Source organism: Amphiprion ocellaris, chromosome 8 (genome assembly GCF_022539595.1).
Source record: "Amphiprion ocellaris isolate individual 3 ecotype Okinawa chromosome 8, ASM2253959v1, whole genome shotgun sequence".
NCBI classification, from domain to species: Eukaryota; Metazoa; Chordata; class Actinopteri; family Pomacentridae; genus Amphiprion; species Amphiprion ocellaris.
In genome coordinates, this window is record NC_072773.1 from 6,080,977 (window position 1) to 6,103,240 (window position 22,264).

Here is a 22,264-nt window from a genome sequence, read left to right on the forward strand (position 1 = left end):
GCGTTGTAACCACGAAACGCCGTAGGTCGAGGACGTCGTAAACTGAGGACCTACTGTATTGCATTGTATTTGAGTACAATAATTGAGGACTTCCCACCGCTGCTGAGGTCTAAACAAGCATCTCACCTCTTAATGCATCAGTTTATTTGTTAATCTGTTGCCCTGTTTGTCTGTGAACTGAAGGTCAGTCGTCTCCCTGGTGGATCTGGGCGAACTTTCGAGGTCTTTTTATGCCCTGGCAGCTCCTGACACACTCTGAGAGGCTTCCCCAACGTGTAAAAACATTCAGCTGAATAATTTTCTTTCATATAATTAGGCTTGTGGGGTGTAGTGGTGAGGATCAAAGCCAGAGAATCCTCACAGGAGGCCTGGATCAGCGAGCGTAGAGTTCACTGGTGCTAAAAAGAGAGTCACCGCTCTGTTTGGACTTAATAAGGTGGTGGAGGCTGCAGAAATGGAGCTCCTGGGAGTTGAATGAAGACATTTAAATGTGAATCTGACTGTGGTGATCGCTGCAGCGTGGCGGCAGAGGAGGGGGAAGATAGCGAGGGCAGCTCACGGTGAAGGAGAAATGAAAAATCACCCAGCATGACCACTGCCCTTGGCCAGCGTCCATCTGACAGCACCTGACAGACTGTGTTGCTTTGTCTGTATATGAATGCGCACGGACGCCTGCATGCATATGATTTTCTGTCATACGTGGGTGTTAATGACATTCACCGTGCAGCACCGCAATCTGCTGCAACCTTACGGGCACTTTAACTCACATAGGCGCCGCTTTATAAATGGATTCTTGGTGCTCCAGAGTGTGTTTTGGTTTTTAAAGAGCAGCCAGTCTGAGGTTTCACCAGCGTCGGGGCTGCAGCTCTCAGGTCGAACGTTTTCCCCTTGAGCCGACTCCGTTTTTTTTGGAGGGTCTTTGGTATTCAGTGCGAGTAGTTACTGGCCTCTCGCTGACTGAGGATGGGAGGAGGGAGCAGGCTGAGCAGGTGGACAGTCACATCCTGGATGATGGAGGCTGCTGCACCGAGGGGGGAAAACACATCCTCTGATTCCACATCATCAAGGCTTTTCTGGGATCAATTAACATGAAATTATACCCGGTAATAACAGGACGTGTAATCATGTTTACTGCAATGCTGCAAACAGAATCGTAGCAGAATTCCTCCTCTGATTTTGGGTGTAGTTTCAGTTTACAACATAAAAAATTTTTTTTTGGTTCATTTCATTAGAAAATTTATTTTTCTCATCTTGCATTGCAGTAAAGTGAGTTTTGAATAAATAATGGGACTAAATGTAAGAATAAATGAGGAAATTGAGATGCATCTCTGTTTAATCCATATTTTCTCTCTCTCTCTCTCTCTGTTTTTTTTTTTAAATCAGAGATAAATTAACATGAAATTAAACCCGGTAATACCTGGATGTGTAATCATGTTTTCTGCAGTGCTGCAAACAGCATCATAGCAGAATAACTCTTGTGTTTCTGGGTTTATTATCAGTTTAGAACATAAAATTTGTGTATTTTGAGGAACATCTCATGAGAGATTTCATTTCCCCCATCTGGCATAGCAATAAACTGAGTTTTGAACAACTGGTTGAGCTAAATATGACTATAAATGAGGAAATAGTGATGCATGTACTGGTGTTGCACACAGAATAATTGCAGCAGTTCCTCTTGAGTTTCTGGGTGTATTATCAGTTTATAACATAAAAATTGTGTATTTTTAGGATCATTTCATGAGAAAATCAATTTTTCTCATCTTGCATTTCAGTAAAGTGTGTATTGAACTATTAATTGAACTAAATATGACAATAAATGAGGAAATTGTGATGCTTTTTAATTTTTTTAGCAATATAAAATATATAAAAATATAATATTATTGATATTATGCTGCAATCAGCATAATAGCAGAATTTCTCTTGAGCTTTTGAGTATAGCAGTTTAGAACTTAAAAAATGTATTTTTTGGCTCATTTCATTAGAGATTTTGGTTTCCTTGTCGTGCATTGTAATAAAGTGAGTTTTAACTATTAGTTGGAATAAACCTAAGAATAAATGAGGAAATTGATGTTTTTTTGGTTAATACACATTTCCTCTGTGTCTCTCTCTCTTTCGTTTTTCTAAATCAGAGATTAATTAACACTAAATTACACCCGGTAGTAACCGAATGTGTAATCATGTTTGCTGCAGTGTTTCTGGTGTTGCACAGAGTATAACTGCAACAGTTCCCTGTGTGCTTTTGGGTGTATTATCAATTTAGAACAGGAAATTTCTTTTTTTTTAGGCACATTTAGGCACATTTCATGAGAGATTTTATTTCCCTCGTCTGGGATTAAAGTAAAGTGAGTTTTGAACTATTAATGGGACTAAATATGGCAATAAATGAGGAAATTGAGATGCATTTTTGGTTAATACACACCATTTTCTCTCTCTCTCTCTTTAAAATAAATCAGAGATTATTTAACACTAAATTACTCCCAGTAATAACTGGACGTGTAATCATGTCTGCTGCAGTTTTTCTGGTGTTGCACATAGAATAATTGCACCAGTTCCTTTTGTGCTTTTGGGTGCATTATAAGTTTAGAACAGGAAAATTGATTTGTTTTCTGAGACAATTTATTTTCCTCGCCTTGTATTGCAGCAAAGTGAGATTAGAACGATCAGTTAGTCTAATTATGACAAGAAATGAGGAAACTGTGATGCATTTTTTAAGAAACAGTTTTCAGTTTGCTGCAGTGTTTCTGGTGCTGCACTGAGAATACTCAACTTGTTTTGAGGAACATTTCATGAGAGAATTTCTTTTCCTCGTCTTCCATTGCAGCAAACTTTGAATAGAATGGAATTCCTTCAACAATCCAGTGAGTGCACTCACACAAGCAGACATTTTTAAAAGTGCACGAAGAAACGCACAAATACTTAATATAACACAAAAATATAGTATGTGCAAGTGTATCTATGAAAACAGTTGGATTTGATTTAGATTAAAGATGAATTATAAAGAATTAATTGGACTAAATATGACTCTGGACAAGGAAATTGTAGTGCATTTTTCACACTTTTCAGTTAATGTTCACAAATAATCACTGAAACATACAATATAGTGGCATTTTGTGTTAAATTCTGACTTTTTTTTACACTCTGTGGCCAGATATTGATGAACGCTCATGCTGTGAGCCCACTTCTGTTAATGAACACATGCCGTAGAAGCGAATAGACTGCGGATCAATACACTCCCAGGGAATCTCTTTCACTCACATGTTCAACACACACACAGAAACACCATTTTGATATCCTGGGAGCGATACAGAATGTACCAAAGGCAGAAGAGGAGGAGGAGGAGGAAGGACATGGAGGAGATGATGATGGTGCCATCAGAGCCAGGAAGATTGTAACACCTTAGCAACAAACAAGCCAAACCTCCCACTGAGGAGGAGCCACACAACCAGAACACACTCCTGCAGGAGGTTGATGAAACTAATCTGGCTGCTGCACTGATAACAAATCTGGAAATCACACCCAGTCTGATGCATGCATCTGTCTCTTTTTTAAATTCTAATCTGCAAACACTTAGCAGTTCATGTGTGCTGCTGCTTCACCACCAGCATCCCCCTCCTCCTGCTCAGGAGGAAGATGGATGGGAGGGGACGAGCAGTAAAAAGCAGCAGAGACCCCGCACAGGCTGAGAGGAAATAAAAAAGAGCTTCTGCATTGTATGGATCTGCTATCGGAGCGAGGAGGGGCCTGTGGAGGGAGGAGATTCCTATCAGTGTGTGCGAGGGCGTGTGCGTGTGCTCGGACTCGCTGAACCTGCGTCTGTCGGGAGGCTTCGGAGCCGCCTGATGCGCTCGGAGGACGCGGCGCGGCCCAGGAGACGGAGAGAGGGGCGGGATGGCCGGACGCGCCCTCGGTCGGTCGTGCGTCTGCAGATATCCGCCCGGCTCGGCTTGTGTCGGCTCCTCCAGCCCTTCGGCGGTGTCCTTCCTGCGAGGCAGCCCGAACGGCTGCTGCTGTCAGCGCACGTGAGGCTTTTTGCGGTGATCCGGAGCGGAGCGCAGAGCCACGCTGCTTCACGGTGACACTGATGCATTTTTAAACACTTTCACCTTTTGCTGCTGATGACGTCTGATGCGGGCCAGTTGTTATTCCGAGGAAGGACTGAGCAACATGTAAGGTGATGCTGCTGCTGCTGCTGCAAGAAAAAAAAAACTAAATAAGGTCAAGTAAATAATTACCATCAGGAATGAGGCACCAGACTCCATAATGAAGATTTATTTACCTCAGCAGCTGCACACATATGCAGTGGACAGAATTTAATTGGGTGTTTTCGAGGAACAAAAGAGCTGCTCGGACTGTGAAGGGTTGTCAGAAAGAATGGATTTAGTGTGAAAATTACAGTGTGAGTGGAATTAAAATCGGAAACGAAGACAAATAGGGATTTTGGGGGATGGATGAAAGCGGCAGACGCTCTGCTGTTGTGTCTTCCGAGGAGAAAGTTAATCTCCCTCCATGTAAGTTTTTTGTCTCCGTCGCGCCATCAGATTCTTCCACATCCCAGCAAACTGGCAAACTGTCAGTTGTTCATGTCGCTCCGTCTGGTTTCCTTCGTCTGCCGAGTGTCCACTGAAGCCTGACCTCATGAGCGGAGGCGGCGCCCTGCAGCAGCGCACCACCTACCTCATTTCCCTCACCCTGGTCAAGGTAGAGGCCGTGGAGGAGAATGGAGGGGAGGCCAAGACCGGTGCCCAGGGGAAAGAGGTGGAGGCCGAAGGTGGAGCTCTTACACGGGCCGAAAATGGAGCCGGGGTGGTTTTGGGGCAACCACAAAGAGTCGAGGACGGTGGCGTCATTGGGAAAGGAGGTGGTGATGAACTCAAGGATGGAGACAGGAAGAACCTGAGTCCCCTGACGGACAAACTTCCCCCCAGTGGGAGTGAAAAGCCACTGTGCAACCTCTCAATCCCACTTCCTGCTGACAGACTCCAGAAGTCTTTAGTCGAGCAGACCACTCCGGAGGCGAAGCAATGCAGGTCTCCAACGCTGACAACGATGGAGGCGGTGGAGCCGAGCCGCACCCCGACCAGGACCAGCCTTCCCATCCGGCCGGCGGGGCAGCGGCCGGTGAGTCTGCTGAAGTCTCACAGCTCTGTGGCCACCCGAGGTCGAGACTCCAGGGAGGGCCGAGAGCGAAGCCCGACGTCGGCCCAGAGCCTCGACCGCAAGGACTGCCGGGTGGTAACACGCTCGCCGGGCCCCTGCAGAGCCTCCTGGGCCGAGGCAAGCCGGCCTGAAGGGTGGAGGGACCTCCGGGACGACGATCAGGGTGGTGGGATGCCGCTGGAGATCGGAGGCGGCATGGCTGCAGTGATGAGGGATATACCCAGGAAGGAGAGGCTAAAGACAGGGTCGACTTCCCTGCCTGCACCTCCCAGCCAGGCTGCGAAACCGGCACGAAAGGGCAAAAGTCGAACGCTGGATAACAGCGACCTGAACAGCCTGTCTGAGGATCTGGGTCTGGCCAGAGAAGCCCAGCAGGCTCAGCAGGGCCAACGAGGCTCCGCAAAAGACCGGAAGATGCTAAAGTTCATCAGCGGCATCTTCACCAAGAGCAGTTCGGGAGCGGCGGGGTCATCTTCCACAGCACCTCCGGTTTACATCCAGAGAGACTCCAGTGAGGAGGAAGGTAGGAAACACAACATCTTCAACCATAGAGGTGGCTGAGGTTCAATTCCCAGTCCTTCTGCATGCTGGAGTGTCTTTGGGCAAGACCCTAAACCCCAAGCTGCAGCTGGTGACAGGCAGCATCTTGCATGGAAGTTCTGTTGCTGTTGTTGTGTTAATGTGTGAATGAGAAACAGAAAGTGCTTTGAGTACCACTAAGGTATAAAAGAACCATATAAGTTCAGACCATTTACCATTTAAGCCAAATGTTCATTTACATCCAGACGGAAGCCTTCGTCTTTGCAGAGGCATTTAGAACCAGTCTAGCCAGGGTTGGGTGGGGTTGATCTCATTAAAGAACCCCAACATAGAACACATTTACAGGCGATAATTCGGTCACGTGTTGAGGAACGTTCCTCCCTGAAGCCAAACTGACGATAGATGAAGTTCTTTGATCTGAGGACTGACAATGGAAGCGTCTTGGACAGTTTTAATCTAATTCCCCTCAGAGCTCGGCCCGATTTCACACCGCTGGAGGGGTAATCTGCACGCTGACTCTCAACCCCACACAGACACACTTAAGCAGCGTTTCCCAGTATGGCTTTAAATCTCATAATGAAGCCAAAGGGGAGATGGAGCCGGCGGCGGGATCACAGATGGATTGCACTGCTCCAGCTGATTCCTGCTTTTTTTTTTTTTTTTTTAAGCTGGAACGGCTGCAAATTGGTGGTGGTGAGGGGGTACCAGAAGACATGATATGTGTTCACCCACGTCAAAAAAAAAGGGGGGGGGGGAGTGAGGATCCATCCACAGCCAATCAAGAACATTTCTAATCCTGTCTTTTATATTCCACCCACTGCATGTTCTACCGGCGTTTTTTCCCTCCAAGCTCACCGTCTTTGTCTCGTTTTAGATTAAATCCTGAAGTATACATGCGGCGCTTTAAGATGCAGGATTTCTGGCTTGTGCGGGTTGCCTCCTTTTTTTTTCTCTCTTCTACAACAGAGCGTCTCTTTCACAACCGTGTTTGCTCAACGACAGTGAGTGTGTTTGTGTGTGTTTTCTGCATCCATTCACTCATTGTGCATTCACACTGTTAATACATGCACACTGTGGATTCACTCAAGTAGTGAGACTAGCCCTGCCGACCACACAACACACAGCACACACACATATACATTCATGCACACACACACACACACACACACACACACACACTCAGGGCAGGAGGAAGTGTTGCCATGGCAACCGGCAGGACTGCTGCTTCTTCTGCTGCTGCTGCTGCCTGATGAAACCGAGGGGTGGAGGATGATGATGGAGGATGGAGGAGGTGGTGATGTTTTAGTGCATCAGTGAGGATTCTGACGGGGAAAAAAAAACACTAAAAACAGAATTAAGTTATGAATTTGGCAGCCTGGATGTCAGCTACAGGCCATGAACTGGGCGGCTGCAGCTGATTGGTTTGGAGCCGGCACTGTGGATAATTGGCTTTTCCATTTACAATGTGTGTGTGTGTGTGTGTGTGTGTGTGTGTGTGTGTGTGTGTGTGTGTGTGTGTGTGTGTGTGTGTGTGTGTGTGTGTGTGTGTGTGTGTGTGTGTGTGTGTGTGTGTGTGGAAGCAGCAGAAGGATCGCGCTGTCTGATCACTTTTGACGGCGGCGGAAGGGCCATAAAGAAAAGCTTTGAGTCACAAGGACACACAAAGACAAAGTCAGTGTGTCTCCGTCGCTGCAGCTCGTATGTTAAAAACCCCTTTTTGTTTCCTCCGTCGTCACCACCGGCTGCATCTGGGCGACGACGGCGGCCTGCGTAGATTCAGAGCCAGGCTCGAGTTTAATCATCAGCTGCTTTTGAAGGACACATCACACGTCCATGCCGACTGCCAAAAACCCTCCTCTGATTTATTTGTTCCCTCATTTTTGTGTTTTGTGATAACAGCTTATTATTTAACACAAACAGGGACAGAACTCTCGCCGGGTGGCTTTTGGATGGAGGCGGAAACATGTCACCGTTGGACAAGTTACAGATAAATTCAGTTCAAAGGCGCTTATTGGTATTAAAGTTTAAAGACCAAATATGGCCACAAATCTAAATACAGCATCTCACAATAGCAGCAATTGAGCATTAAGATTGATAAACATTAATTATTCATGTTCGGTACATCATCTGCATGTGTTTACTGAGTGTGCGTCCACACTAAATCCATTCTAAAGCACATAACTTCTCCTAAAACACAAACTTTTAAGCCTGTTTCAGTGTAAAAACTCCAAAGTTTTCTTATGGATGAGCAGAAACCGAAACTTTAGGAAACTGTAATGCAGACAGATTCACTTCCTGGTTGGGTTTTGTCACCATTTGTTTCCTGATTTGTCAAATGAGTCCTGGAAACAAACACCAGAGGTTTAATTTAACATGTTTAATGAATTCTAGGTGTTGCTGAGGTTGTTAGCGGCTGTTGTGCACTTAGTTTTTGCCATTGCTGTTCATGTTGCATAGTGTTTTATACAAAAAAAACCAAACAAAAAACAGTCAACACCCTGCTTCTTACACTTTTTAAAGGTGTGTCAGTGTGCTTGGAGAATATGTCTGAAGCCGAGCTGAAACGCTTCTTCTGGATGGGGATTGTTTCCATCGTAAACTGTTGTTTTATGAGTTCCAGACAAAGCTACGTCCGCACTAATACGTTTCCATCGTAAAACATATTAGTGCGGATGTAGCTGAGGTCATACAGGGTATACTGAGCAGCAGGTATGTCTCTTTCTCTAAGGATGCTTTTAAATTTTGTGAGCTCAGGAAACTTCTTGAAATCTGCAAAGATAAAGTTGAACTTTTTTCAATCAAGTAGCACCTTAAAGAACCCATATTCTGCACATTTAAATTTATAATATTATTTTCTGCTTCTACTAGAGTCTGTTTAAATGCATTAATGTTAAAAAAAACATTTTGTTTCATACTGTACATTACTGTAACACCTACTCTTATTCTTTTATTAAAACGCTCCATTTTAGCTCCTGTCTCTTTAAGACTTGCCTTCTGAAAAGCCCAGTCTGCTTTGATTGGTCAGCTGGTCTGATGTAAGCAGCACGATGTTGTTTATGTACGTTAACGAAAGATCTAAGTATGAGGATATAGCTCTAGCAGAAGTGAACTATTAGGAAGCTGCTCATGATTTTGTTTGAAGGCTCAAAATAGTCGCTAAGCAGGTGTTATGCAAATGTGTTACGTGTAAATAAGTAACAAAAGAAATGTTTTAACTTCAAATTAGGTGTTTTCCTTTGCATTTTACATGCACAGAATTGCTATATAACACACCAAAGCAGATGGGAAAAACCCAAAAATGTAATACCACCAATGGCCACTAGATGCTGGCTCCAAAAACTCCTGCCTCAATTGACTCCTATTCAAAAAAACATCAACTTCTCTCTAAAAATACTGAGTCAATAATTGTATTTAATGAATCATTATAGTGTCAACTGCTTGATTTGAGGCTTCTAATTAATGTTCTGGTGGTTATTTTGGATATTATTGCTCCATTAATTAGATCTGAAGGTTTACAGAAATGCTTGACATCTCTTTGGCAGTTGTGTTCTTTGAGAATAAACTGAAATTTTCATTTTAACTTACATTAGTTTGCATCTTGCCTGTTAGGTCAATATAGCTAGCTGGACCATGAGTGGACTGGTTGATGTTACCTGTAAGCTGGGGTTGCTTATTTCAACGAGGAGCGGCTAATGCACTCTGTCGGTCTGATCTGCACCATTTAAACACTCTAAAGACCGACCACACGGAAAACAAAACCGCGTCAATCGGTTCATATGTTCCCCACGAAACGGGCAAAACATCACCCGCTCGCTTGGTTCACCATCAACTACAACCAAAAGTAGCATTAGCAGCTCCTCGTTGTCACTTCCGGTTCAACCCCGGAGTTGGGACATTCCCTTTCCGGTTAAATTTGGATTTGTAAAAGTGTTTTTGGACTTGTAAAAGTGTTTTGTCGCTTGTAAATTTGTCTTGGAGGTTGTAAAAGTGTTTTGCATTATGTAAATTTGGTTTGCACCTCTCGGCCACCGTAGTTTTCCTTTGCATTTTGCATGCATAGAATTGCTATACAACATACCAAAGCAGAGGGGAAAAACCAAAACGTGCAATACCACCAACGGCCACTAGAGGCTGGCTCAAAAACTCCTGCCTCCAATTGACTCCTATTCAAAAAAACATCAACTTCTCCCTAAAAATACTGAGTCAATAATTGCATTTAATGAGTCATTAAGGTGTCAATGGCTTGTTCTGGTGGTTGTTGTGGATATTATTGCTCCATTTATTAGATCTAAAGGTTTACGGAATGGCTTGATGTCTGTTTGGCAGTTGTGTTCTTTGAGAATAGACTGGAATTTTAATTTTAACTTACATTACTGTATGATCAAACATATTTTCTGAAAAAAAATGAACAATATTTCACAAATTTTGCCAGGTTATGTAAACTTATACCATAAATCACCATAAATGCCTTTTATCATTGACATATAGAACTGAGATCTATTCACTCTGATTAACAGTTAAAAATACATGTAGCACAATACAGAATAAAAAATGAGGCAAGTTATATTTTTATGGATTAGGAACATTTATTCAAATCAGCAGTGCATGACAAATCGTAGTCTAATAATTCTATTTTAGAAAGCAAGTGAAAATATAAGATACATTTGTTAAAATGGCTGTCAGTGTAAAGCTGTCAATAATATTTTAAGCTACATGTCTGAATTGTACTTTGTGAAAATGTTATGCCTACTGTTTGGTCACTTTACATAAAAAAACAGTACACTATTATTAGAATTTAACTAAATTTTACTCATTTATTACACTTTAGTTAAAGTTCATGTACTTTCACCTGTGCAACATTAAAGAAAAACCCTAATGTTTGATGCAGGAGCATTTTTACCTGTTTATTTTTTTAATATTATTGTACTTGTACTCATAACAAATAAAAAATAATGCGGAAAAGCAGCAGAAAAATGATGTTATAATGTAAAAACCTATTTGTGTGTGAAGTATTTGGAACCTTTCTCATATAGTGGAACATTGGAAATAAGTAAAGAGCTGCTAAAGTGGAGATTTCTGGCTCAGATTATGAAGAAAAAAATTAATTTGAGGAGAAAAAAGCATTGTATTTGAAATCTACACACAAAAATACAAATTTAAATGCCTAAATGCGTATGTTGGATACTTTCTTTTCTGCTAGTCAGAAAAAGACGTGTCATAGACGCAGAATATCCCAATATAGTTAAAGAGATGGATAAAACTGTTTTAAAAACTGTTTAGAAACCTTTCGCTTGTTGAACCGTGAAGAGCAGAGACATATTTTAGTGAATATGTAAATGTGACAACAGGAGGTTATTTCAACTTCAAATGTCCTTTTTTCTGTCATTTTTCTTGCTGTTTGTTGTTCACTTTGTGTTTTATTGAGCCTCTGTAGCGCCAGTTACCAAATTAATAATATATTTATCAATAATAAAACCAGTTTACCGGCCCTTCAGACATAAATGGGGGCCTCAGTAGGTCGTTTCCAGTGAAGCCGACTGGATAATGAACATGTGGCTGCAGCTGGTCGGAGCCCCGCAGTGATTGAAAGGTTACATTCATTAAAAGTCTTGTGTGATTTATCGTCTCGCTGTAGGACGTTAAGATGGCTGCCACCGTTTATTTCCTGCACGTGATGAATCTGACTTTCTGTCTGTCTGTCTATCTGCAGTGAACATCGCTAACAGCCAGGAGTGGACGCTCAACAGAACCATCCCAGAGCTCAGACTGGTGAGATGTGTTACATTTACTCACCATTATTTAAATTCTCTTAGCAATTCTGCTGCAAGAGGGCAACAGATTTAACACATTTTAAGTTGCATAGAGGTGGTGAGGAAGTTGAGATGTTTAATTGCAGAATTTTTTCACATTCAGCAAATTACTACATAAATGTACCGTTCAATTCAAATAAATTTTCTTTACATAGCAAGAATTTACAACATATTTCATCTCATAGCCACTTCACATAGTGAGACGATGAAGATTTTATGAATGTTAAAGAACAAAGAACCCAACAATACCCAAATACTTATACTTGTAATGGAGCATTTTTACTTTATCATAGCCTTGTTTTGGTGTTTGCAGCCTGAAAGACAAGGCTCTGGGCTGGAAAAGCGCCTAACCGCACCCCCACCCCGACCAGTCGGGGCAGATTGCTGCCTTCCCTGAACCTGGCTCTGCCAGAATGTTTTTTTTTTGTTTACCTGTTAAAGTTTTTTTTTTGTTCCTTCTGATCTTCTCTCCAATTCACTCTAAATATTGTAGTAAGATAAAGATATGGTTTGGCCATGGTTCGTCTGGTTCTGTCAATCCGAAGTTGCCTTTGGATTCCCTATGAGCAAGCAGTTGGTAACTTTTGATGCAATACTTTTACTTGTAGTGGAGGATTTTTACTTTTACCTTATTAAAATATTTAGGACACAGCCTTGTTTGGGTGTTTGCAGCCTGAAAGACAAGACTCAGGGTTGATACAGGTCCTAATCGCACCCCACCCCAACTAGTCAATGCAGATTGCTGCCTTGCCGGAGCCTGGCTCTGTAGAATTTTTTTTTTCTCCCATCTTCTCTGACCGCTTGCAGTTTAAAATTCGGACATTAAAAAAAAAAAAAAAACTTCAACGGGAAGGCAAAAAAACCTCCCCAAAAACATAACCAGGCTCAGAGAAGGTGGCCATCTGCCTTGACTGGTTGGGATAGGGTGCAGAGGGGAGCTTTTTCAGCCCAGAGTCTTGTCTTTCAGGCTGCAAAGACCCAAAGAAGGCTGAGTTCTAAATATTTTAATAAGACAAAAATATAGTTTGTTTTTTTTTCCTCCCTGTTAAATTTTTTTTTTTTTTTAACGTGCACATTTTAAACAAAGAACAGAGAACCCAACAATCCAAAGTTGCCTTCGGATTTCTATGAGCAAGCAGTCGGCAACTTTTGATGCAATACTTTTACTTGTAATGAGGCATCTTTACTTTTATCTTATTCAAATATTTAGGACACAGCCTTGTTTTGGTGTTTGCAACCTGAAAGACAAGACTCTGGGCTGAAAAAGCTCATAATGCACCCCACCCCAACCAGTTGATGCAGATTGCCACCTTCCCTGAGCCTGGTCCTGCAGGAGGCTGTTTTTTTTACGTTCAAATTTTAAACAGCAGCAGTCAGCAGAGATGAGAGGGGAAAAAAAATTTAACAGGGACACCAAAAAAACCAAACAAACAAAAAAAAAACCATTCCGATGCTTGTTTTATTAAACTACAGCTGCTATATTTAATAAAATGATCGTAATATCTGTACATTTGCAAGAAAACTGCCTGTTAAACAAAACAGTTGGCATTTTATTCAGGTATATAATCAGTGTATCAGCTAATTGTTGGTGCCCAAGATAAGATAATTAGGCCTTTTAAGAGTCCCACAGTGGGGTAATTACAATGTTGCAGAGGGGACAGAGCAAATGTGCAGGAAAATCAGGAGACAAGGAAATACATACATAAAAAATGCTGATCTTGTAGAGATTCTGATGCATGCACAAATTCAGGTGTTGCACAGATTCTTCTGAATGTAGAAAATTAGATATTGCTTACATTTATGTAAAAACACCAATGTTATTCTACAAATTCTTCCTTAACTAGAAATATTGATAAGAAGTGTTAATATTGCAGATATTTTCATCAGTGCACAGAATATTCTTAATGCACAGCGACAAACTGCACAAACACAACAAATAGTACTACAATACTTCTGGCTGAGTATTTTTATGATGTAAAGTGTCATAAAAATAAAGTAAATTAAGAAAATACAGCTATTTGTACTCAGTTATATACCAGCAGTGCCTGTATGTAGCCTGAGAGGTGAAACACAGGGCAAAAAACCCCCAGAAAGCTCCTCCGTCATCACTCATTGCTGGTTTTAGCTCGTTACTTTAAGCCAAAGAAAGAAATCAAATAAACTCAGAAGTGTTTATTCAACATTTATATCCCTTAAAACTAACTCTTTTTTTTTTTTTTTGCGTTTTTGTGGTTGCACGGTCAGAGGATGCTGAACTTGGAGGCCTCTAGAGTCACTAAAGTTCTAAAATGTCACTTTTTTAAAAATATTTTGCATGAACAAAATATCTGTTTTATGTGTATAGTAAAAGTAGTTCGGTTGGATTAAGTGAAAAATATCATGTTTTTTTGGGTGCACAAGGCTAAAAATGACAGAAAACAAGACAAGGGTTTTGTTTGGTACTGCTCTGTTGTGGTATCATTTTAAATGCAGTATTTTTATGCCCTGTCATAGTTCAACTACTTCCTTTTTTCACCTCTAACTGAACATTCATAACAACAGATGACACAGATTCGATGTCAGACAGGTTAAACCGGCTAGAAGGAACCAAAACGTGTTGAATGGAGGAACTGAGAGTCTGTGCTGGATTTATTTTCATTTAGTGTCAGAGTTATATTTAAGACGTGACAGTAGATACCCCCTGAATGAACTCGTCGTGCTTCCTTCCCTCTTCTCTCAGGGCATTCTGGGAAGTCTGAAGAGCGGCAAGTCGGCGCTGGTGAACAAATACATCACGGGCAGTTACGCTGCTCTGGAGAAGCCTGATGGTGGGAAACAGTCACGCAAACACTGTTAAAAAAAGAGTTTTGTATTTAATTCATGATTCAATCACTGAGCTGTCTGAGCGTGCTCAGTAGAGCCTGAGTAACTGGTCTCTTCCTTGTCAGGTGGTCGCTATAAGAAGGAGGTTCTGGTGGACGGTCAGAGCCACTTACTGCTGATCCGAGAGGAGCCTGGACCTCCTGATGCTCAGGTGAGCAGTCAGGATGTAAAAGTGTTAACAGCTGCAGGTTTTCCTCCACAGACAGCTGACGTCTGCCTTCCTTTTCCAGTTCAGCAGCTGGGTCGATGCAGTGATTCTGGTCTTCAGTCTGGAGAACGAGGCCAGTTTCCAGGAGCTTTATCAGCTGTACAGTCAGCTCAGCTCGTACCGGTCGGACATCCCAGTTATCGTGGTTGGAACCCAAGGTCAGACACAGATCATGTAAAAATTACTGGTGGGATGTGATTTTAAAAAAAAAAAAAATCTAATTAATTAGAGGCTTTGTGATTAATTAATCGCATTTGTCGAATAGAAATATTTGGTGCAATAAGTACAGTTTTCAAATAAATTTTGGTTGACGACTGAATCGATGAATAGACATATACAAGAACTTAAACAACAAAAATGTTTGTTTCGTTCTGCATTTTTCATCTGTCTACTACATTCACAGATTACTGCAAACTCAAAGTCCAATTATAGTGATTATATTCAACATTTTAAGACTTTTTATAAACTCAAGAACTTTTAATGTTTTGAAAAGTGATCTGTTATGGGATGGCTACACCGTTTGCCGGTATCAGGACGAGCTGTTCGTTTGTACCTTTACCCCACCCTTCAAAAGTTTGGGGTCATTTAGAAATGGCTTGAAAAGTGGTCTATTATGGGATGGCTACACCGTTTGTACCAGGACTGTTGTGTCCACAGATTCCGTCAATTTCTCACATCCCGTTCATTGTCTATGTGGAGCATGCTGGTTGTGTTGCGGCGCGTTTTGAGCTGCGTTCCAGTGTGTCATTTGCATAAACTAGTTTCATTTCTACTTTATGCAAATTCGGTGGGGGCAACGGAGGCCCGACGCACCAAGTAACTTTCGTCAAACGTCTAAACCAGCCGTCGTTTAACTAAAATAAGGAGACTCAGCAGCTTATTTCTCGCCTCAAATGCTTTCAGAAATAGTTTTTGCTGAGCTGTTTTCATACTAAAAGAGAAAGTTTGCGACCCAGCCACCATGTTGGTCCAATGCATCTACTGGACTGAAGGTCTGAAGGGCTGTCATGTGACCACCTAGTGGCCCAAAACTGACCCACCCACCAAGTACCGATACTCAGATGTGGTGCGTTTCCATGCGAGAAAAAACAGTCTTGTGTAGCTTCAGCTCTGGTGTCTGTGCTCGCAGCAACATATTTTGCATTGAGGTGATACCGTTGGCGTGAAGTGCTGCGGTGATAAGAAAATTTATTGTTGCACAATTTGCACACAATCACACTTCTATCCAAGCTGCCATCGGTACGTCTTTTAAAAGAAAACTTTCCACCCAACAAGCTCAATGCGGTCTTGTCTTCCTTCACTGTTCACCAAACTTTCTTGTGTGCTGACAGTGCGTCCTGTCCATCTTCTTCGCGGCTGGAAAACAGACTTTAGGTTCATTAGCGCCACCTACTTGGCCGGAGTGTTCTTCAGTGTTACCGGTGTGCTAGAAATTAGGGAACCGAGAAAGATGTGATTAAATGTGTTAGTTTTTTCTGTAATTAATTAGTTAATTGACATTAACACGTTAAAGTCCCTGCCCTAATAAAAATATAAGTTTCTCTGCTGCTTTACAGATGTGATGGATGATTTAAGATCTTTCTCTGTTCATTATACAATCTTTCAGTCACACGTTAAAGTTGATTCTGAAACAATTTTACGAGTCGCTTCTTCATTTGAGCTGCTGGAGCCACTTTATACCACATTTAGTGTATACAAAACATGCAATACTGCTTCTAGTCACCTTTTTAACTATATATAAACTCACTGCTAATCATCACGGTGCAGCAGAAGACTGTTAAGCTGCTGGTTTTTCTTTATGGAGCTTAAATGTAATGATTTAAATCAACTTTCTCCACATGTTAAATTAAATAATGTATATATAACATGACTCCAGGGTCAAAGCAGTGGTTCTGCCAGACTGTTCCTGTCTGATGCATAAAAGAAGCTTTTTAGCCAAAGTTCCAAAGATTTTTGGCTGATTATTGCTAAAAATGAAGGAAAATGGAGTCGGACAGGTTACAGTGCAGGTGCCGGGAAATATTCAGTACATTTAATTCAGAATCAGAATCTGAAATACTTTATTGATCTCTGAGGGGAAATTGTTTACGTTTCAGCTGCTGCCATTCAAAGTCATAGAAATATATAAACTTTTATATTTCTAAGACTTTTTATTAAAAAGTAAAAAATACATAGATAAACATAAGTAGAAAAATCTGTCTTACAAATATAAACATAAGTAGAAAAATACATCCAAAAAAATATAAATAGAAAAATATTTACCAAAAATATAAAGATAAGTAGAAAAATATTTTCTAAAAATATAAAGATAAGTAAAAAAAATATTCCCTAAAAATGTAAACATGAATAGAAAAATAGGTCTTTGGCTTTATTTATTTCTTGGTAACAATATTGTTTAATTTATGTACTATTCTTCTTTTTATTATTATTGTTATTATTAATTTTAACCTTTTTTATGGTTTTATCCTCTATTTTTTATTTGATCTTTTAGTTTTATTCCATTTTACTCGTTATTTATTTACATGCTTATTTGATTTGTTATTATTATTATTATTATTATTATTATTATTATTAATAATAATAATAATAATAATAATAATAATAATAATAATAATAATAATAATAATAATAATATGATTGTTACTTTTAGCCTTTCGTTCATGATTTTATCCTCTATTTTATTCAGTTTTTTATTTTATTATTATTATTATTATTATTATTATTATTATTATTATTATTATTATTATTATTATTATTATTATTATTATTATTATTATTATTATTTTATTTATTTTTCATTTACTTATATTTATTGTCTTTTACCTTTTATATATTTACTTAATTTTATTATTATTATTTGAGCATTATTTTTTTTCTAGCATTGTCTACATGGTATTTCTCTTTATTTTCTACTTTTCCACTTGTTCTTTTTCCTTAATTTGATATGGCATTTTAAAATTTTTTCTTTCTTGAATTATTTTATCTGGCATCGTGTTGATTTATTATGAAAACTATGTTTAGCTACATTTCTACACTTTTGCCTTTCGGGTCTTTTTCCTTTTGTTGTTCAGTAGCTTTCTGAGTTTTTTGCCCTGTCTGTTAAGTTATTATTAATATTAAGACTCTGGCAGCACAGTTTCATCATAATTTACAGTTTTCTCCTCACTGTTCTTGTTTGTTTACCAGATAAAATCAGCAGCACCAACCCCCGTGTGATCGAGGACCAGCGAGCCCGACAGCTGTGCATCGACGTCCGTCACTCGTTGTTTTACGAGACCTGCGCCACCTACGGCTTCAACGTGGACAGAGTGTTTTCAGAGGGTGAGTCCCAGAGAAAGGCATTAAAGACGGGACTCGCCAAGAAAATAAAAACACACCTTCAGCCAGAGAAATGCTGTACACAGAATCTGTTTTGTTTTTCCAGCTGCTCAGAAGATTGTCGCTCAGAAGAAACAGGCGGCGCTTCAGGCCTGCAAATCTCTGCCCAACTCGCCGAGTCACTCTGGAGGCTCCACACCTGGATCGGCTTCATTCCCCGGACAGGTAGAACCTCCTTTTATTACTGATAGACATCTGGCCGACGCCAGAGGGCTGAACTACGAAGAGAAATTAGTGGGTGAGCAAGCATATGGAGCCTAAAGTCAGAGTTTTTACTATCATGAAGGTGGCTCTCTTTTAATCTCCATGGTAACTGATACTGTGGAGCTAGATCACCATGGCAACTGATGCCCTGGTGCTAACCTGGTTGAGTTCTGTTCAGACTTTCAACTGTAAGAAGTGTCTGATTTTACCCAAAATAATTCCTGATGATTGTTTATGAGCGATACAGATTCACAGCTGAGGGAACAAGTTTTGTCTGCAAACACCTTGATCCTGATACATTACTAAAACCACTGAATGTTGGTAGTTACAGTAACACACACTGTATGCATCGTGTTGCCATGGGAACCTACATGTGTTCAGCCGGTGATGCAGAAATCGTATAAATATGTTAAGTTTGATCCTGATTTGCTGCCAAGACCGTTTACACTGCAGCTGATAGAACACTGATCAGACCATTGATTATTCTACTGGTTTTATTATAGAAAATATTCAATGATTAACATTAGTTTCTGTCATTATGAGACAGTGTCAGACCTAAATACGCTGCAATACATTATCATGTTTAAATATATAAAGTTTAACAGCTTTAATAACTTTATTGTGCAGCTGCATTGATAAAATCGATAAAATAAATACATTAACACACAGTTAATAGTTTTCTACCAGCATTCCTGTCCTGCATTATTTCCAGTAGCAACTTTTCACCAATCAAACGATTTATATTCCTCATTGTTCTCTATTAAAACAACCTGTTCACTGAAACAGCTGCACATGATTGGGTTATTTTGAATCTCCTTTTCTGTTTGAAGCAGAAAGTCTGAATTAACAAAAAAAGTTGAGAACCACCTTCATGATACCCGATAACTCTGACTGAGGTTTTAGTTTTTGTCAAGCTGACTTACACAAAAAAAGTCTGGATATGTTGAACTGGCTTCACAGTTCAGTCCTCTGGGACGTTGCAAGACACAAAAACAGAAGAAGACAAGTCCCAGTCATGTCTACACAACCACATTTTGGACTTTTAGAGAGGTTTTACACTGAGTATTATCAAAAAGCTGCACTAATCTCATGTGTTTGCATTTGATCAGTTAGGTCAGTTTGTATTTTAAAAAAGAAAAAAGAAAGAAAGGTGTGGTGTGGGAGTTTCCACTATAGAAGACAATAGCAAACAAAATGAAACTTATTTTCATTGATCAGATCCGCTTTTCATTTTCAGACTGACTCAGTAGCAGACTGTCATGTTTCACCACAAAGTGTCTTCTTGAAGAGTTTCCTCTCTTTTCATACGTTGAAACTAAATAAAGCGTTATCTTTTCAAATGCTGTTTTGACCAGAACTTCCTGGAAAAAGAGATACATAAATAAATGAATTGGTCGGTTATGTGATATTTTTTCAGTTGACCAAACCATTAAACAACATTAAAATTTTACCTGGAAATCCAGCGATGCACATTAGCTTGGAGGACTTTTAAACATCTCAGAAGAAAGAACACGTGGATTAGAAGTTAAATTGAAGCTAGAATCTGGTGGATTAAACTCAGCTGTTAGTATGTGAACGATAATCTGTCAAAGTCTGACTTCTACAAGTGGAAGTGTATCATCACACAAGTCTGAGGATGTCAGAAAAAGATCATTTCTGCTGCTCATTGGGCAGAATTAAAATTACAAACCATCTCTGTAGGTGACTGTAGGTGTTAGTATATGGCTCTGCAGGTACAAATGGATAAAGTAATATGAAATAAGTTCTACAAGCTGATTTAAAACAAGCAAAATAGTGCTAACTTTCATATCTAGCGTTCCTAGATTGTTTTGACAAGTCAATGGAGCTCGTTTAAAGTTGCCACCCTCAAAATATGTTGGTTTTAAAACCTTATTGTTGTTGCATTTTTCTAAAATTGTTGTGGAAGCAGCAGGATTTAGAAAACTGCTCTTAATGTTTTATGAATTCCTCTCAAACCTAAAATAATCCCTAAAGTTACAAGTGACAGCTCATTTTTAGGACTTGACGCCAATGTAAAGCTACTTGTAGGACACGAATGAGACGTTTTAAGTGCATATATAATAACAACAACTCCTACTGCTATTACTACTATTACTATTACTGCTCTTCCTGTTATGATATTGTTGTTATTATTATTATTATTATTATTATTATTATTATTATTATTATTAGTAGTAGTAGTAGTAGTAGTAGTAGTAGTAGTAGCATTATTATTATTATTATTATTATTATTATTATTATTATTATTATTATTATTATTATTATTATTATTATTATTATTATTATTATTATTATCTTTCCTTGTTAGAAATCCAACTATGATGTTTGTTCCAGCTGAAATTTCTGACTGCTTTGACATTTAAATGCACTTTTACAACTGCTAACATCAGTGTTAGTATTGTGAGCTTGTTAGCATGCTCAAATAAGCAAATCCGCATATAGGACACCAAAGAAGAGAATGTGACAGTAAATTCTGTCGACACTCAATTGCCAGTTTAGCTTTTAGCTCAAATTGTGTCTGTAAATGTAATTGGCTTCAGTTGGTTTCTGTTGTGTGCATTAATTTTAGCTGGTGTACCAAATAAACTGGCAACAGAGCACATAATTAAAAAATAATTAAATATATTCTGTATAAAGACATAATATATAATAAAACAATAAAAATATATTTCAGAAAACGTGACATAGGCAGTGGTGGAATGTAACTGTGTACATTAGGTCAAGTAAAAAAATCCTTTTAATTTTATCTGTACACTTTTATTCTGCAACAATTCAGGGAAAAATATTGTGTTTTTTTACTCCATTATTCTGACAGCTGCAGTTACTTGAGTAATTAAAACATTTGGAAAGTACATAAAATAGGATGTAATATTTATTATATGATATATCTGGCTTCACTCTGATGTGGATTTATTGTGGATTTATCGATGAATTTATCCCAGAATTGAAATAAAATGATTTAAAAAAAACGCTCTGAAGCTGAATAGCAACACTTTCCAATAATCAAGTTCCCGTCGACATTTCCAGGTTATTTTGTCATTTAAACCTCAACATTATTTCTTAAATTAATTTTAATACATTTTTAGTTTACTGTTGGGCAAAAATTGCACATTTGCTGGATTTTCAGAATAAAAGTAAGAATGTAGAGATCTCTGGTGGTGAAACATGCATTTTAAAGTGGCATCTGATAATAAAACATCATCTCTGAGATGGTTCATCACCTCCTCTGCATCCATCGACTTCGATCATGATGATCGATGATTCACGCTGTCGATCATCGCCTTGTTTCTGTAAACCAGCTTCATTTTTCAGCCCATCCTCACTGTCTCCACCTCCATCTCTTCCCCTCTGCATCCCGACCTCCTGACCTCCTCCCAGGCCGTTAACGGCCCCGGTAGCGGCTATGCCTACTCCCTTCCCTCCACCCCGGTGGTGGCTCACCGGGAGCTCCGGGTGGCTCAGGGCGAGGGGGGAGGTAGCATCAACTCTCGCACCCTGAAGGGCATCCCCAGACGGCCGTCACTCTTCAAGGTCAGTGGTCACCTTCCCGTCATCTCACCATCATTTCACCTCATCCACCCCCTGTGACCCTCTAATGATCTCCTCTAAATCCTCTAAATGCCTCCCTACTGCTGGATCTGTTTCAGAACCGGGAGTCGGATAAAAAGGCCGGTGATGCTAAAGGAGACCTGAGCGGTGTGCGAGGCGTTCCAATCAAACAGGTCGGATTTCTATTACAACAAAACCCCCAAAATATTCAATAAAATGCACTATTTAACCTTTGCTGGGGCTCCAGACTGTGGTCAGGTGTAGCCTGTTTACTTTTAATAGGCTTGAGATGCGTCTGGAACCTGACTGAAGTTCTCCTGTGGCAAACTGAACATAGTGTATTTTTCTAAGGTGTCTTTGAGGATTCCCAAGAGCATTTGTGAAGTGAAAGATCATTTTGAAATGGAAGAAGTCGGAAAACACCAGGGCTCTGCCTTTAGTTGGTAACTGAGTAATAAGGCAAGAAGGACTTTGGTCAGGGTAGTGACCAGACCCAACAGTCACCTCCTCTAGAGCTTCAGAGGTCCTCAGCACA

The 22,264-nt window shown here is 39.9% G+C and overlaps 1 protein-coding gene across 5 annotated transcripts in view; it reads left to right on the plus strand.

Moving 5' to 3' along the window:
• Window positions 1-22,264, plus strand: part of agap2 (ArfGAP with GTPase domain, ankyrin repeat and PH domain 2) — a 44,467-nt gene that overhangs the window by 4,851 nt on the left and 17,352 nt on the right. For 2 of the 5 annotated variants that reach the window (XM_055012812.1, XM_055012813.1), the window contains exons 1-9: window positions 3,441-5,680; window positions 11,408-11,466; window positions 14,227-14,314; window positions 14,435-14,520; window positions 14,600-14,735; window positions 17,764-17,898; window positions 18,002-18,120; window positions 21,559-21,711; window positions 21,828-21,902. In XM_055012812.1, coding sequence (XP_054868787.1) covers window positions 4,636-5,680; window positions 11,408-11,466; window positions 14,227-14,314; window positions 14,435-14,520; window positions 14,600-14,735; window positions 17,764-17,898; window positions 18,002-18,120; window positions 21,559-21,711; window positions 21,828-21,902 — 1,896 coding nt within the window. In that variant the 5' untranslated portion in view covers window positions 3,441-4,635. Of the gene's footprint in view, window positions 1-3,440; window positions 5,681-11,407; window positions 11,467-14,226; window positions 14,315-14,434; window positions 14,521-14,599; window positions 14,736-17,763; window positions 17,899-18,001; window positions 18,121-21,558; window positions 21,712-21,827; window positions 21,903-22,264 lie in introns of those variants that run through there. The other 3 variants (XM_055012816.1, XM_055012815.1, XM_055012814.1) reach the window with 2 other exon arrangements.